This window comes from Coregonus clupeaformis, chromosome 16 (assembly GCF_020615455.1).
Source record: "Coregonus clupeaformis isolate EN_2021a chromosome 16, ASM2061545v1, whole genome shotgun sequence".
NCBI classification, from domain to species: domain Eukaryota; kingdom Metazoa; phylum Chordata; class Actinopteri; order Salmoniformes; family Salmonidae; genus Coregonus; species Coregonus clupeaformis.
The window spans coordinates 11490040-11508226 of record NC_059207.1 but is presented as its reverse complement, the minus strand read 5'-3'; the positions used below and the strand labels follow the sequence as shown (position 1 = coordinate 11508226).

The 18187-nt window shown below is 42.9% G+C and overlaps 1 protein-coding gene across 3 annotated transcripts in view; it reads left to right on the top strand.

Moving 5' to 3' along the window:
- LOC121584432 (rho-related BTB domain-containing protein 2-like) overlaps positions 1-18187 on the top strand; it is a 69348-nt gene that overhangs the window by 32915 nt on the left and 18246 nt on the right. Inside the window, exon 1 of one of the 3 annotated variants that reach the window (XM_045225614.1) lies at positions 3363-3842. The exons of the other annotated variants lie outside the window; for them this stretch is intronic. Within the exon in view, the coding sequence (XP_045081549.1) occupies positions 3814-3842 (29 nt within the window). The 5' untranslated portion in view covers positions 3363-3813. Of the gene's footprint in view, positions 1-3362; positions 3843-18187 lie in introns of those variants that run through there. 3 annotated transcript variants of the gene reach the window in all.

Here is an 18187-nt window from a genome sequence, read left to right as displayed (position 1 = left end):
ACAGTTTAAGTGTACCTATGATAAAAATTATAGACCTCTACATGCTTTGTAATTAGGAAAACTTGCAAAATCAGCAGTGTATCAAATACTTGTTCTCCCCACTGTATATATATATATATAATTATTATTATTATTTTTTGCTCCTGAACTTCTTCTACTCTCAACCTCTCCGATCATTTTCATGATGTCCATCCGGTTTGCTTCTATATGCCATATCTTTCTAACTGTGCTCTTTCCCAAAAGCTCCCAACATACAACCTATATACTTATTATGGACACAGTATGCTTACATTATTAGCTATCTTTGTTATTATTTGTTGTTATTTGTTATTAGTCCCATCCTTCAACTCTATTCAATACCTCCCATCTATCTCTTAACACCATCCATATAGGATTTCTATTTGCCATATATATTTCAACCGTACTGTGATGTTTTACAAAAGTTCTGAACCTTTCTATTCTCATTGCTTCTACAGATTGTGAATTAAAAATAAACATTTTTGCTAAAAGTATTATTATATTATTGATTGATTGGCTATGACTTTTCAGATCACCCAGTAATGCTATCTGCAAGGTTAGCTCCAGGTAAATATTGCAATCCTTTAGCCATTCCTGGACCTGTGTCCAAAAACAAGCTACAAATGGACAGAACCAAAACAAATGATCTAATGACTCTTCACAGCAAAATCTGCAGAGCTGGGAAGATTGTATCCCCCATATAAATAACATTCTATTGGTAGCAAGAATTTTATATAATAATTTAAATTGAAAGATTCTAATTTTTGAATCCGGTGTCGTTTTGCGTTTTTTTTATTTTTTACTTAAAACTTATTTTTCTTAAAACTGCATTGTTGATTAAGGGCTTGTAAGTAAGCATTTCAGCTGTTGTATTCGGCGCATGTGACAAATAAGATTTGATTTGATTTGATTTGCCCCAAACGTAATGCTTTGTATTCAGGTTAATTTCAGGTTAATTATTGCAAACAGGATGTATGTTTTGGAATATTTGTATTTTGTACAGGCTTCTTTATTTTCACTCTGTCCTTTAGGTTAGTATTGTGGAATAACTACAATATTGTTGATCCATCTTCAGTTTTCTCCTATAACAGCCATTAAACTCTATAACTGTTTTAATGTCATCATTGAAAACCTCCCTTGTCTTTGTGGTTGAATCTGTGTTTAAAATGCATTGCTTGACTGAGGGACCTTACAGATAATTGTATGTGTGGGTTAGAGAGATGAGGTAGTCATTCAAATCAAATCAAAATGTATTTGTCACATGTGCTGAATACAACTGATGTAGACTTTATAATAATATAATAATATGCCATTTAGCAGACGCTTTTATCCAAAGCGACTTACAGTCATGCGTGCATACATTTTTTTTTTGTGTATGGGTGGTCCCGGGGATCTAACCCACTACCTTGGCGTTACAAGCGCCGTGCTCTACCAGCTGAGCTACAGAGGACCACCCATACACTTTACCGTGAAATGCTTGCTTACGAGCCCTTCCCAACAATGCAGAGGTTTTTTTTAATTAATTTTTTTATAGTAACACAAGAGGAATAAAATAAAATACACAAGAATGGAGCTATATACAGGTCACTGTGCAGAAGTATGAGGTATTTGGTGTAGATATGTACATGGAGGCAGGGTAAAGTGACTAGGCATCAGGATAGATAATAATAAGAGTAAAATAAAGAACAGAGTAGAGTAGCAAAAGTGTGTGTGTGTAATGTGTATGTGTTTGTGTTGTGTCGGTCTGTGTGTGTGTGTGTGTGTGTATGTAGTGTATGTGAATGTGTGTGGGTTTTGTGTGTGAGTGTCAATGTAGTGTGCGTGAGTGAGTGTGTGTATGGTGTGTATATATAGTCTAGTGAGTGTGTGTAGGGTCAGTGCAAGATAGAGTCAGTGCAGATAGTTTGGGTACCATTAATTGACTATTTAGCAGTCTGGCTATTTAGCAGTCTTATGGCTTGGGGGTAGAAGCTGTCTCAGAGCCTGTTGGTCCGAGAGCCGATGCTCCAGTACCGTTTGCCGGACGGTAGCAGAGTGAACAGTCTATCGCTTGGGTGGCTGGAGTCTTTGGCAATTTTTCGGGCCTTCCTTTGACACCGCCTGATTTAGAGGTCCTGGATGGCAGGGAGCTCGGGCCCCAATGATGTCCTGTGCTGTCCACATCACCCTCTGTAGCGCTTTTTGGTCAAGGGCGTTGCATTTGCCATACCAGGCGGTGATGCAGCTAGTCAAGATGCTCTCGATGGTGCAGCTGTAGAACTTTTTGAGGGGCCCTGCCAAATCTTTTCAGTCTCCTGAGGGGGAAGAGGCGCTGCCGTGCCCTCTTCACGACTGTGCGGGTGTGTATGGACCATGTTAGGTTCTTTAAAAATTATGTTAAACACTTATTGCACACAGAGAGAGTCCATGCAACTTATTATGTGACTTGTTAAACACATTTTTACTCCTGAACTTATTTAGGCTTGCCATAACAAAGGGGTTGAATACTTATTCACTCAATAAATTGTAGCTTTACATTTTGTATGAATTTGTAAAAATGTCTAAAAACATAATTCCACTTTGACATTATGTGGTATTGTGTGTAGGCCAGTGACACACAATCTCAATTCAATCAATTTTACATTCAGGCTGTAAAATGGATTAAGTCAAAATAGATTAAGTCAAAATGCCACAAAGTCAAAATTATTATTTTAAACCTAACCCTAACCTTATCCATAACCTTAACCACACTGCTAACCTTATGCCTAACCCTAAGACTTAAATTAAGACCAAAAATCAAATTGTAGTTTTCATGAATTTTTACGATTTAGCCAATTTTGACTTTTTGACTGTGGTAACTAATGACAACCGCCTCACAGCGATATGTTTGGCAAATATTTTACCTGTATTTGAAATGTTTTTGTTTTTGGGGAGTGAAGTACCCTAGTCATGTTTTGGGAGTGAAGTATCCTAGTCATGTTTTGGGGAGTGAAGTACCCTATAGTCATTTGGTTAGTTTTCTTCATTAAGAGATCAAGTAATGTGACATCAAGAACTGTGTAATAGAGTTTGTAAAATATTTGAAAATCATAAATAGATGTTGCTCTTGTTTCATCTACAGTGTGTGCCAAAATACACTTGTGGCATTGCAGTTGATAAGGGGCAATTCCATGATAACAGAATTATGCTGAGACAAAAAAAAAACATTTACTGGGAAAAACTGTGCAGATGCAAAATTTGGTATTAAGGTAAAATCTCCCTCAGTTTTATTCTGTTACCAAACGTTGTATCTGCACAGTTCTTCCTGTAAATGTGTTATTGTAAAATGTTCAGTGGAAATTGTGAAGTTGTCTGTCTGGCGCTTGTCTAGAAGGAGGGGGCACGGCAGGTTTTGAGTTAACAGGGCGGGTAAACTGCATTAGGGCGGTAACAGGAAGAACGCGACTCCTTACCATTGGCTCCCCGTCGCCAAGACATCTTGATGCACACCATGGGGGCGTGCCTTTGAAGAAATCAGCTGGAGAAACAAAAACGAAAGACTCACAGGCGAGATAATTAGAATTATGGTTGCTATTTAACCAAATAAGGGCAGTTTAGGCAAAAGTACAGAGTTACTTATTAGTTAGTGAGCAATCTGAAGTGAGAGGAAGGAAAACGCTACCTTTGTTTCAGCGCTGAATTTTTGAGCAACATTCGCTCTACCTAGCTAGTTCACTAAAGCCAAGGCTCTCGAGTTGGCAACTACTTATTTCCTCCACACCACTCCTTTCCCGCGCCTGGTTAACGTGACCGGGGGCGAACCACGCGCGGAGTGGCATGTGGGTCAATACTGGAACAGTCGGAAGGTAGGGAGAAATGTCAGTACAACAGTGTTGCAGACGTAATGGTCACGTGTTTACTTTTTGTTTAATTTTTTTTGCATTAGGAGGTTATGATACAACTCACTGCTTTAATGGTTCCCAAAGTTTAAAGCTGTCAACAATAGACTACAATGACAATGTAGCAAGCAATAATGATGCTAGATTTTTTCTCCACCCGTGTCCTGCTGCTCGGAGCTGCTTGCGTTTGGTTGTGGTGCGGCAGTGGGCTTGGTCAGTTACGCAAGACTATCGCACCTGGTTTGGGGTGTACCCACTTACCATTATATCCACATTAACATGCTTTGTCGCACAATTTTAACTCGTTTCACGTTGGATTTCGAGTAATTTATTGTATATTTTTGGGATAATTCTTGTCAACAATGGAAATGCTTATGCATCAGTTGCTTGCAGGTCTCCTATCAGTGAACAATAGATTGGGTCTCATACTGTAGAACATATGAATAAGCCGATGCTTGGTTATGAATGGCTGCGCATCGGCAATCACACAAAACACCCTCCATTGATGCAAATTGCAATAGCGTGTAATAGTTTCCAGCAGCTTTCTGCCTCCTGCAATGTTTCCAGCAGCTTTCTGCCTCCTGCAATGTTTCCAGCAGCTTTCTGACTCCTGCAATGTTTCAACATGCAGTCTTTCATAGAAGAAAAGCTGAATAGCAGATCAAATTGATTGTTGATTTGTGGATGATGATGTCACACACACACACACACACACGGCCTGTAATAGTGATCCCGATCATTAAGAGGGTTAGGTTACGCAAGGTTTCTTTACCACTCTGTCAAGGATTCAGTTAGTCAGTACTCCAAATCGCGAATTGCAGTCTGCCAATGATGCTGTTAGAAAACATGCTTTGGCACGTTATCTGTTGACCAAAACCAATGTGTTGTGAGGAAAGGTTACTTTTTATTAGGGAGGATGTGAGAGGAAGTATCTTCCCCAAATACGTTATACACATGTAATAAACAAATAACATTGCATCTGCTTAGGCCCTGCATTCAGGAAGTACGATTTAACAACATGCACACAAAAAAGAATCCTCTGCTGCTCTCGTTGAATGCCTAGCTTTAGCTTATATCTGCATTATATTTCTTATGATATGTATGCAGAGAGAATACGGGACAAAGCAAGTCATTACAGTGACCAGGGCCTGTTCTGTCTGTCAGAAGTTAGGACATAACATGCTACATTGAGCCACATGGATGAGGCAGCCAGCAGTGTATGGCTTGACTGGCTACTGCATTCACAGACAGACAGAGAGAGAGAGACCACATTAGAGACACATATTTCCCACAGATCACACAGACCCACAAAGAATTTGAAAGCAAATCAAACATCGATAAACTTCCATATCTGTTAGGTGAAATACCGCAGTGTGCAGTCACAGCATCAAGATCTGTGGCCCGTTGCCATGAGAAACGGGCAACCAGTGGAGCACAAACAACATTGTAAATACAACCTATATTTATCTGTTTATTGATTTTCCCTTTCATACTTCAACTACTTGCACATTGTTACAACACTGTACATAGCCAATAATATAACATTTGAAATATCTATATTCTTTTAAAACTTTTGTGAGTGTAATGTTCACTAATGTTTCACTTGTTTATTTCCCTTTTGATTATTGTCTATTCCATTTTCTTTGGCAATGTAAACATGTGTTTCCCATGCCAATAAAGCCCTTTGAATTGGAGAGAGAGAGAGAGAGAGAGAGAGATCGATGAGACAGAAGCCGTTGGGGCAGTGTGTGGCAGACAGGCAGAGCCATGCCAAATGCCAGGGTCTGAGACTGCCAACCCTAACAGAGCAGAGGCACCCGAGTTGAAGGCCTGAGCTGAGAGGAGTGACACAGGAGTGACACTTATCCTGCAGTCCAAAGTAACAGTGTTCTTGGGGGTGGTTGGTTTCCTGGTACATGTTGTGAGTGCAATGCTTCTCATTTTGAGCACCTGCCCCCTGAAAGGTCTGTGCACGGACCTGTGTGCAAGTGTCTCTGGTGTTTACATATACCTAACAGCGGTAGTCTCAGGTGATGTTTTGGCCATGTGATGTGCACCTGGAGCTTATGAAACACTGTTAGTAATGTCAGTTGTGTAAGAAAGAAGGCTGTCTGGTGTTTTCAGGCTGCTAACAGAAGCTATGGAAGCTATTGATAATGGAAGGACATGGCGAGACATTGCCATTGGCTAAGACATTGTCAACCCTGGGGATATGGCTCGACCGAAGAGGAAGATGGAAGGCATGAGAGAGAGACAGAAAGAGAGAGAGAGAGAGAGGAGGAGAGGGAGGGAGGGAGGGAGAGAAACCTAGGAGGATATGGATTGGCCAATGAAGGGCAGAGAGATGAAGGAGGAGGAGAGGGAGGAAGTAGGACAGAGAAGGATGCAGTGTCCTGTTTACAAGGCACTGAAGCAGTAGACCCACCCATCCCCAGACACACTCCCATAGTGCCGAGAGCTACCCATTAGGCCTGTTGTGATGGATGCAGTTAGAAATGTTTGTGTTGTGTGTGTACTGTGTGTTCTTATAACGCGTGTGTGTGTGTGTGTGTGTGTCAGAAGCCCAGGGCAGTTTAATAACATAGGAGACTGTAGCTAGGTGCCCCTGCCTCTACCCTGGACCTGTTTACAGCCAGGCTGTTTACAGTAGACTAGAGCAGCCAGGCTGTTTACAGTAGACTAGAGCAGCCAGGCTGTTTACAGTAGACTAGAGCAGCCAGGCTGTTTACAGTAGACTAGAGCAGCCAGGCTGTTTACAGTAGACTAGAGCAGCCAGGCTGTTTACAGTAGACTAGAGCAGCCAGGCTGTTTACAGTAGACTAGAGCAGCCAGGCTGTTTACAGTAGACTAGAGCAGACTACCTACCGCCTTATATACAGTAACCAGTTTGTGCCACCCTCGCCTGTGGCAGCCACTGTCTCCCTCTTTTATTTATTCTCTCACACACACACACACACACACACACACACACACACACACACACACACACACACACACACAGATGCCCAGACACGCACTTACACATTCTCTATTTATGAATAACCTAGGGTTCACATTTGCCGACAGTATCAGCGACCTAGCTACCATCGCCAGTCATTTTCATTGGAAGGAAGACAATTAGCGAGCTCGTGACCAGAGTTGAATTTGTGTTTGTAGTGTGTGTATGCGTGCGTGGAGCAGACTGTAGCTGTCTTCCTCTGAGGGGATGTTACAGGCAGCCAGCTGTGTCATGGTGTTGGGGTGAACTTTAGCCCTGAGGAAGAGGAGGAGGTGGGGGAGGAAGAGCAGGATGAGGAATCGGGTTCATGGAGCACTGTGGCCGAGCGGCTGCTACCATTCGAACTGTTACATAACTGGGAGGGAGGGAGAGATCTGGGAGGAGTTTGGAGGGATCTGGGAGGAGTTTGGAGGGATCTGGGAGGAGTTTGGAGAGATCTGGGAGGAGTTTGGAGAAAGAAGGTAGCCAGGAAGGGAGGGACAGTGGGTAGAGAGAGAGAGCAATGGGTGTGAAAAAGAATAAGTAAACTAAGGATAGAGAGTAACACCCAGGGAGGGAATAGCTGTGTAATGGAGCAGAGCGAGAGAGAAAGGAGATGAGAAATGGAGGGAGCGTTGGGAGAGGTGGGGAGCTGAGTTGTTCAGTCTTCCTCTATGAAAGCCTGCACTGCACTGACCCAACCAAACCCGTACTGTGACACTCCTAAATATGCATGAGGCTGTCTTTGCCTGTTCTGAACCTGCATAGACACCCTGCACACACGTTTCCTAGTGGTTAGGGATGGCCAACCAGCCTGGAATGTGTTCAATATTCTATTTGTGTGGGATTGATTGAGTGGAACGATGTGAGAGCGGGCGTGCGTGTGTGTGTGTGTTTCCTCCATGGCCAGGCGGAGTGTAGCAGAAGGCCTGTTGAGGTGTGTGGATGGAGGGGGCAGTAGGCAGATCTAGTCACAGTGTTCTTCTCACTGCAGTCTTACGCCTGTCAATGTCACAGGCAACTGGGGTGGAGGGTGAAGTTGCCCGTAGACACTGATCTTGGGTCAGTTTTGCATTTCACATTTTCCCCACTAGTGGTTAAGGTTAGGATTAGAGGAAGGGAAGCTGATCCTAGATCTGTACCTAGGGGAAACTACACCCCAGAGCGACAACTGGATTCTCATTCACATGGAGCCACACCCATCTAATAACTAAGTTTCAAGTTTTTAATGTCACATGCAACCCAACAATGCAGTAATCCATATCAATGTAGCACTAAAAATAACATAAGGTAGAACAAAAACACACAAGAAATCTAAATAAGAAATGAGAACACAAGAAAGTAAAAAGCTATATACAGGGTCAGTTCCAATACTAAATCAAATCAAATTTTATTGGTCACATACACATAGTTAGCAGATGTTATTTCGTGTGTAGCGAAATGCTTGTGTTCCTAGCTCCAACAGTGCAGTAGTATCTAACAATACACAAATCTAAAAGTAAAATAATGGAATTAAGAAATATATAAATATTAGATCGAGCAATGTCGGAGTGGCATTGACCAAAATACAGTAGAATAGAATACAGTATATACACTACCGTTCAAAAGTTTGGGGTCACTTAGAAATGTCCTTGTTTTCGAAAAAAAAGCATTTTTTTTGTCCATTTAAAATAACATCAAATTAATCAGAACTACAGTGTAGACATTGTTACTATTGTAAATGGCTATTGTAGCTGGAAACGGCTGATTTTTTATGGAATATCTACATAGAAATTGCCAAGAAACTGAAGATCTCGTACAACGCTGTGTACTACTCCCTTCATTGAACAGTGCAAACTGGCTCTAACCAGAATAGAAAGAGGAGTGGGAGGCCCCGGTGCACAACTGAGCAAGAGGACAAATACATTAGAGTGTCTAGTTTGAGAAACAGACGCCTCACAGGTCCTCAACTGGCAGCTTCATTAAATAGTACCCCGCAAAACACCAGTCTCAACGTCAACAGTGAAGAGGCGACTCCGGGATGCTGACCTTCTAGGCAGAGTTGCAAAGAAAAAGCCATATCTCAGACTAGCCAATAAAAATAAAAGATTAAAATGGGTAAAAGAACACAGACACTGGACAGAGGAAGATTGGAAAAAAGTGTTATGGACAGACGAATCAAAGTTTGAGGTGTTCGGATCACAAATAAGAGCATTTGTGAGATGCAAATGAAAAGATACTGGAGGAGTGCTTGATGCCAATGTGATGGTCTGGGGGTGCTTTGGTGGTGGTAAAGTGGGAGATTTGTACAGGGTAAAAGGGATCTTGAAGAAGGAAGGCTATCACTCCATTTTGCAACGCCATGCCATACCCTGTGGACGGCGCTTGATTGAAGCCAATTTCCTCCTACAACAGGACAATGACCCTAAGCACAGCTCCAAACTATGCAATAACTATTTAGGGAAGAAGCATTCAGCTGGTATTCTGTCTATAATGGAGTGGCCAGCACAGTCACCGGATCTCAACCCTATTGAGCTGTTGTGGGAGCAGCTTGACCGTATGGTATGTAAGAAGTGCCCATCAAGCCAATCCAACTTGTTGGAGGTGCTTCAGGACAATTACTACATGTCCCATTCATTTTGCTATATTTCCTATTCAAACTAATTTCATGTATGTTTTCATGGAAAACAAGGACATTTCTAAGTGACCCCAAACTTTTGAACGGTAGTGTACATATGAGATGAGTAAAGCAGTATGTAAACATTATTAGTGACTAGTGTTCCATTATTAAAGTGGCCAGTGATTCCAGGTCTATGTATATAGGGCAGCAGCCTCTAAGGTGCAGGGTTGCGTAACTGGGTGGAAGCATGCTAGTGATGGATATTTAACAGTCTGATGGCCTTGAGATAGAAGCTGTTTTTCAGTCTCTCGGTCCCAGCTTTGATGCACCTGTATTGACCTCGCCTTCTGGATGATAGTGGGGTGAACAGGCCGTGTCCTTGATTATCTTTTTGGCCTTTCTGTGACATCGGGTGCTGTAGGTGTCCTGGAGGGCAGGTAGTTTGCCCCCGGTGATGTGTTGGGCAGACTGCACCACCCTCTGGAGAGCCCTGCGGTTGCGGGCGGTGCAGTTGCCGTACCAGGCGGTGATACAGCCCGACAAGATGCTCTCAATTGTGCATCTGTAAAAGTTTGTGAGGGTTTAGGCCAAATTTCTTCAGCCTCCAAAGGTTGAAGATGCACTGTTGCTCCTTCTTCACCACACTGTCTGTGTGGGTGGACCATTTCAGATTGTCAGTGATGTGTATGCCGAGGAACTTGAAGCTTTCTACCTTCTCCACTGCGGTCCCGTCAATGTGGATGGGGCGTGCTCCTTCTGCTGTTCCCTGAAGTCCACGATCAGCTCATTTGTTTTGTTGACGTTGAGTGAGAGGGAGCTGAGTACACACCCTTGTGGGGCCCCAGTGTTGAGGATCAGCGAAGTGGAGGTGTTGTTTCCTACCTTCACCACCTGGGGGTGGCCCGTCAGGAAGTCCAGGACCCAGTTGCACAGGCGGGGTTCAGACCCATGGCCCGAGCTTAATGATGAGCTTGGATGGTACTATGGTGTTGAATGCTGAGCTATAGTCAATGAACAGCATTCTTACATTTACATTTTAGTCATTTAGCAGACGCTCTTATCCAGAGCGACTTACAGTTAGTGAATACATATTTTTTTTAGTATTATTATTATTTATTTTTTACATAGTTATTCCTCTTGTCCAGATGGGATAGGGTAGTGTGCAGTGCGATGGCGATTGCATCGTCTGTGGATCTATTGGAGCTCGGCCCCAGTGATGTCCTGGGCTGTCCGCACCACCCTCTGTGGCGCCATGCGATCGAGGGCGGTGCTGTTGCCATACCAAGCAGTGATGCAGCCAGTCAACATGCTCTCAATGGTTCAGCTGTATAATTTTTGTAGGATTTGAGGGCCCATGCCAAACCTTTTCATCCTCCTGAGCGGGAAGAGGCGCTGTTGCGCCTTCTTCACGACTGTGCGCGTTTGAGTGGACCATTGAAGCTCTCGACCCCCTCCACTGCAGCCCTGTCGATGTGGGGCGTTTCCTCTAGTCCACGATCAGCTCCTTGGTCTTACTGACGTTGAGGGAGAGGTTGTTGTTCTGGCACCACACTGCCAGGTCACTGACCTCCTCCCTGTAGGCTGTCTCATCGTCGCCGGTGATCAGGCCTACCAATGTCGTGACGTAAGCAAAGTTGATGATAGTGTTGGAGTTGTGCGTGGCTACGCAGTCGTGGGTGAACATGGAATACAAGAGGGGACTAAGCACAGACCCCTGTGGAGCCCCCGTGTTGAGGGTCAGCATGGCAGAGGTGATGTTGCCTACCCTCACCACCTGGGGGCGACCCGTCAGGAAGTCAGAATCCAGTTGCAGAGGGAGTTGTTCAATGCCAGGGTCCTAAGCTTGGTGACGAGCTTGGAGGGTACAATGGTGTTGAACGCTGAGCTGTAGTCAATGAACATCATTCTCACATAGGTATTCCTCTATCTAGGTGGGTGAGGGCAGTGTGGAGTGCAATTAAGATTGCGTCATCTATGGATCTGTTAGGGTGGTATGCAAATCGGAGTGGGTCTAGGGTGTCTGGGATGATGGAGTTGATGTGTGCCATAACCAGCCTTTCGAAGCACTTCATGATTACATATGTCAGTGCTACAGGGTGGTAGTCATTGTGCCATGAAGCCTTAGAGTTCTTGCGAACAGGAATGATGGTAGTCATCTTAAGACGTGGGGATTACAGACTGGGACAAGGAGAGGTTGAAAATGACCGTGAATATGGCTGCAAGCTGATCTGCATTTCCTTGAGAACGCGCCCTGGAATATTGTCCGGCCCCCTGGCCTAGCGTTTGTTGACCTGATTAAAGACCTTACTCACGTCGGCCTCGGAGAGCGAGATCACCGAGTCCTCTGGGTCGGTGAGGGCCCTCACGCACAGTACAGTCTTGTTATTGTCAAGGCGTGAATAAAATGCAGTGAGTTCATCTGGTAGAGAGGCATCGTTGGGCAGATCACAGCTGGGTCTTCCTTTGTCATCCGTAATGGACTGTAGCCCCTACCACATGGTGACTCTGCGGAGGTCGTAGCGGGATTTCTTGTACTTGTTCCTGTCCTAACACCTTTCGTTACTCACTTTTCCATTCTTAGATCAAGGTGAAACAACCCCATAATATAGAGGTAAAAAAGGCCTTGATATACAGTGGCTTGCGAAAGTATTCACCCCCCTTGGCATTTTTCCTATTTTGTTGCCTTACAACCTGGAATTAAAATAAATTTTAGTCTCATCTGACCAGAGTACCTTCTTCCATATGTTTGGGGAGTCTCCCACATGCCTTTTGGCGAACACCAAACGTGTTTGCCTATTTTTTTCTTTAAGTAATGGCTTAAAGTGGTCCTATGGACAGATACTCCAATCTCCGCTGTGGAGCTTTGCTGCTCCTTCAGGGTTATCTTTGGTCTCTTTGTTGCCCCTCTGATTAATGCCCTCCTTGCCTGGTCTGTGAGTTTTGGTGGGTGGCCCTCTCTTGGCAGGTTTGTTGTGGTGCCATATTCTTTCCATTTTTTAATAATGGATTTAATGGTGCTCCGTGGGATGTTCAAAGTTTCAGATATTTTTTTATAACCCAACCCTGATCTGTACTTCTCCACAACTTTGTCCCTGACCTGTTTGGAGAGCTCCTTGGTCTTCATGGTGCCGCTTGCTTGGAGGTGCCTCTTGCTTAGTGGTGTTGCAGACTCTGGGGCCTTTCAGAACAGGTGTATATATACTGAGATCATGTGACAGATCATGTGACACTTAGATTGCACACAGGTGGACTTTATTTAACTAATTATGTGACTTCTGAAGGTAATTGGTTGCACCAGATCTTATTTAGGGGCTTCATAGCAAAGGGGGGGAATACATATGCACGCACCACTTTTCCATTATTAAACAAGTTATTTTCTTCATTTCACTTCAACAATTTGGACTATTTTGTGTATGTCCATTACATGAAATCCAAATAAAAATCAATTTAAATTACAGGTTGGAATGCAACAAAATAAGAAAAACGCCAAGGGGGATGAATACTTTTGCAAGGCACTGTAGAGAGATAGTAGATATTTTGATTTTTTTTCATGTTCTTTTTTCAAGGGGAACATGTCTTAGTAGCACACCTGAAGTATTGGCTTACACCTTCCTCAGTGTGTCTGCTGTTCACTGACGTTTCCATTCCATGTAGTACAGGTAACAACCTAACAGAGGGTGTCTAGACTGCTGCTTTACTCCGTATCAGTCACTGGCTGGCAATGAAACCCTACACTGCTCTCACAGTGTTGTTACCTCTGCTGCCTCTCTCAGCCAAGCCGTGTGTGTGTGTGTGTGTGTGTGTGTGTGTGTGTGTGTGTGTGTGTGTGTGTGTGTGTGTGTTACTGTGATATTTGGTTGTCTCAGCTACCTTAAGATGAACACACTAATTGTGATTGGTCTCGATAAGAGCGTCTGTTAGATGACTAAAATGTAAAATGTGTGTGTGCGTGCGTGCGTATGTGTTCACTGACCTCTGCGTAGTGGATGCTGTGCCTCAGAGCGATGGTGTAGTGCTCCAGGGATCCTGTGTCTGATCCCCTGAGAAACTGTCCTCTGCTCCCAGTTTCATCTCTCCGTGCATCACAGCCTGCCTAAGCCTTTTTACACACCAGACCCACGGGCCCCTTAACCCCAAACACACACACACACACACACACACACACACACACACAGGCCTTTGTATATTTTTACACATGCAGACACACTCTCAAATATAAACATACAAACAAGCATGGGCCAGTGGTGAGAAAGCTGTGACTTACAGGGTTTGCTAATGTGACACATTGACGCAAATTAAAGACATATTCCACCCAAAAACTATCTTTTGGTATTTATTTCATTAGTCCATTGTTGATATAGTCCCAAAATGTTTTGCATGTCAGCAATCAAGTTTTCAAATTATTTATCTTTCAAAATACAGTACCAGTCAAAAGTTTGGACACACCTACTCATTCAAGGGTTTTTCTTTATTTTTACTATTTTCTATTTTCTACAGAATGCCAAGAGTGTGCAAAGCTGTCATCAAGGCAAAGGGTGGCTATTTGAAGAATCTCAAATATACACTTTTTTGGTTACTACATGATTCCATATGTGTTATTTCATAGTTTTGATGTATTCACTATTATTCTACAATGTAGAAAATAGTAAAAATAAAGAAAAACCCTTGAATAAGTGGGTGTGTCCAAACTTTTGACTGGTAGTGTACATAAATACACCCGGGATTATGCATTTTGCATCAAATGCATCATTCTGGCTGTATTTATGTATTTTGAAAATTAAATATCTTGAAAACTTGATTGCTGACATGCAAAACATTTTGCACTAATGAAACAAATACCAAAATATAGTTTCTGGGTGGAATTGTCCTTGAAGTGAAGAACTGTTAGATAAGGATAGACCGTAGTAACTTTTACTGCTCTCTCTATCACACTACTAACTGACTCACGTAGACCTACAGTACATGACTGACTGTGTGTCTCAGGAAGACAAAGACATAGGGAAAAGTAGGGAGGGAGCACAGATAAAGTCTAGATAGACAGCTACTACTCCCTCAGTTCCTCTGCATCTCTCAGGGTTCGGTCACTCCCTCCGCTACTCACATAGACTAAGGTTAAGGTACAGTATCATTTGTTTTGGCCCAGCTAAACACCTGCTGCCCAGTGGCTTTGACAGCTCTAGGACTTTAACAGAGATGTAATATTCCAAAGGAAACACACTGTTTGTTGTAGCTTTTAAACAAGACCTGAAATTGTTTGTTTAGGCCTGTAGCAATATTGGCTCGATCTGTAGCAACAGGGACATACAATGTATGTGACGAGAGGAGCAGGAGTTGGTGGAGGGGGGTGGATAGCCAATCTGAATAGCCGGCTGCCCGTCGTCTCGTGTGTCCGATGAATGGATGCCATTTTTAGCCGCTACTGTCTGTCAGGGCTGGGATGAAGTGCATCTACGTCAATGGAACAATAATAAGCCTATGAATCTTTCAAACAGCCTATTTATGGGACCTTGGATAGGTCGGAGTGGTAGGACAGGGCTGCAGGTCTGGTCTGTTCATGTCTGGCCGTATCAATATCACCTTCAGAGAAGCACGGGAGCCTAACAAACTTTCACTCTCTCTCTCTGCTGGGTAGGTCCACCTCAAAAAGCACGAGAAAGAGGATTTCGACACCAGATTGTTCTAAAATAATTTCTGTTGTTAGAAACATAAATTATTTGTTGTTAGCAACATTATTTAGTTGAAATGTAATTTGATCTCTGAGAAATTTAAGCTAATTGATTGCATCCAAATTGGCCATTTTAATTTAAAGGATTCAGATAATATTCAATAAAATAGTACCATCCGATATGGACCAAAGTGTTTTCTAACAATGACTTAGACATGAGGAATCCCACCACAGCAATGAGTATATAGTGTCAGTTCTCTATGTTTGACAAGTACTATGGAGCTGCGGCTTGGAGTATTGTTTCTTCATCCTACAGTGCCTTGCAAAAGTATTCATCCCCCTTGGTGTTTTTCCTATTTTGTTGAATTACAACCTGTAATTTAAATGGATTTTTTTGGGAATTCATGTAATGGACATACACAAAATAGTCCAAATTGGTGAAGTGAACATAAAAAAATAACTTTTTTTCAAAAAATTATAAAAAATTTATAACGGAAAAGTGGTGCGTGCATATGTATTCACCCCCTTTGCACCTCCAAGCAAGCGGCACCATGAAGACCAAGGAGCTCTCCAAACAGGTCAGGGACAAAGTTGTGGAGAAGTACAGATCAGGGTTGGGTTATAAAAAAATATCTGAAACTTTGAACATCCCACGGAGCACCATTAAATCCATTATTAAAAAATGGAAAGAATATGGCACCACAACAAACCTGCCAAGAGAGGGCCACCCACCAAAACTCACAGACCAGGCAAGGAGGGCATTAATCAGAGGGGCAACAAAGAGACCAAAGATAACCCTGAAGGAGCAGCAAAGCTCCACAGCGGAGATTGGAGTATCTGTCCATAGGACCACTTTAAGCCGTACACTCCACAGAGCTGGGCTTTACGGATGAGTGGCCAGAAAAAAGCCATTGCTTAAAGAAATAAAGAAGCAAACACGTTTGGTGTTCACCAAAAGGCATGTGGGAGACTCCCCAGACATATGGAAGAAGGTACTCTTTTCATTGGCAGGAACTGGGAAACTGGTCAGAATTGAAGGAATGATGGATGGCGCTAAATACAGGGAAGTTATTGAGGGAAACCTGTTTCAGTCTTCCAGAGATTTGAGACTTGGATGGCGGTTTACCTTCCAGCAGGACAATGACCCTAAGTATACTGCTAAAGCAACACTTGAGTGGTTTAAGGGGAAACATTTAAATGTCTTGGAATGGCCTAGTCAAAGCCCAGTCCTCAATCCAATTGAGAATCTGTGGTATGACTGAAAGATTGCTGTACACCAGCGGAACCCATCCAACTTGAAGGAGCTGGAGCAGTTTTGCCTTGAAGAATGGGCAAAAATCCCAGTGGCTAGATGTGCCAAGCTTATAGAGACATACCCCAAGAGACTTGCAGCTGTAATTGCTGCAAAAGGTGGCTCTACAAAGTATTGACTTTGGGGGGGTGAATAGTTATGCACACTCAAGTTTTCTTTTCTTTTTTTGTCTTATTTCTTGTTTGTTTCACAATAAAAAATAAAAAATATTTTGCATCTTCAAAGTGGTAGGCATGTTGTGTAAATGAAATGATACAACCCCCCCATAAAATCAATTTTAATTCCAGGTTGTAAGGCAACAAAAAAGCAAAAATGCCAAGGGGGTGAATACCTTCGCAAGCAACTCTATGTAATGTATTCTCAGTCAATTTGGTGTAGTTTTCTCCCCCCGAGTATTTAGTCATTGAAGTTGTTGGGTTTATGTCCCATCCTACATCCTGATATTTCCAGGTTCTGACCACTAGATGGTGTTGTTCCTGCTATTAGTTGATGTTAAATGATTGGTTCACCCAAATTAAAAAATTACATTGGTTTCCTTACCCTGTAAGCAGTCTATTGACAAGGTATGACAGCAATACTACTTGTCAGACATAGAGAACTGATACTGTATTAGGCCTGCTTGTTGTTGGGTTGGGATTGGCATGGGGTGTGGGGGGGTCCGTGGGTTGCTTTTGACCATTTCTTTGGATTCCTCATATTGTTAGAAAAAAGTTTGTTCGAAATTGGAAATTAGCTACTATATTTATTGAATATTATATTAATTCTATAAATTAAAATTGCCAATTTGGGTGCAGTCAATTAGCTTAATTTCTCAGAGATCAAATTATATTTAAACAAAATAATGTTGCAGGATGTCATGTTGCAAAAAAAGAATATTGACAGCCTTGATTTGTGTGTTGTGTACAAACGTCTAAGAACAGCGCCACTGTCGCCCCAGCATCTTTGTTTTTGTTTTGTGTACTAAACGGAGGTGAGATACATTGAACAGTGTATTTAAAAAGAATTGCAGTGCATGTTCTGCTGTTCTATCGCGCGTGCAATGATGTCCAAGGGGGGAAAAACAGGGTTTGTTTCACTGTTTGCAGTAACTTCTTTGTTGTTGTAATATCCCAAACAGACGTGGCAGTTAAGGATTCCAGCTTTAAGGCAAGAAGCTTAAAGTAAGCTTTTCACAGGGCTGTGAATTTATGGCGTTAAGAGGAAGTCATTGGAACTATGCGATCACCTACGTGCCAAGCTCTTGATGGAAGTTGGTTGGTGTTCTGACTCTGATAGGGGAGCCTATGGAGACACTGTCCTGTCCTATATGTGTGACCAAATCACATGAATCATCTCTTTCCTAGCATTCTCTGTTAAATACTAGACAAGACAAGTGTCTGGGAAACTTCTTGCTATTCAGAACCATCTGTCTGTTGAACCAGGTCGAGTGGTCTGGCCTCTGTCTGTACATCACCACTTCCTTTTGTCCTAGGGCAGAAATGCTCTTTTACTGTTCTGCTGCTGTGGATCTAGACTAGAGTTTCAGGACAGGCCGAGACAGAGCTCTGACGTCTGTTCAGACACTACTTTCTCTCTAACTGCTACTGCCTCCTGTTCCTCTTTCTGTTTTGAAAGAGGAGGCAATCTTGGCCTCAGCAGACTCTCCAGAGAGAGAGAGAAAGAGAGGGAGGGTAGGAAGAGGGTTGGCGGGAGGGGGTGGGGATCTTTTAATGAGTGCCCCTCAGCAGATGAGAGCGAACCATAGAGAATGGTAGTGGGC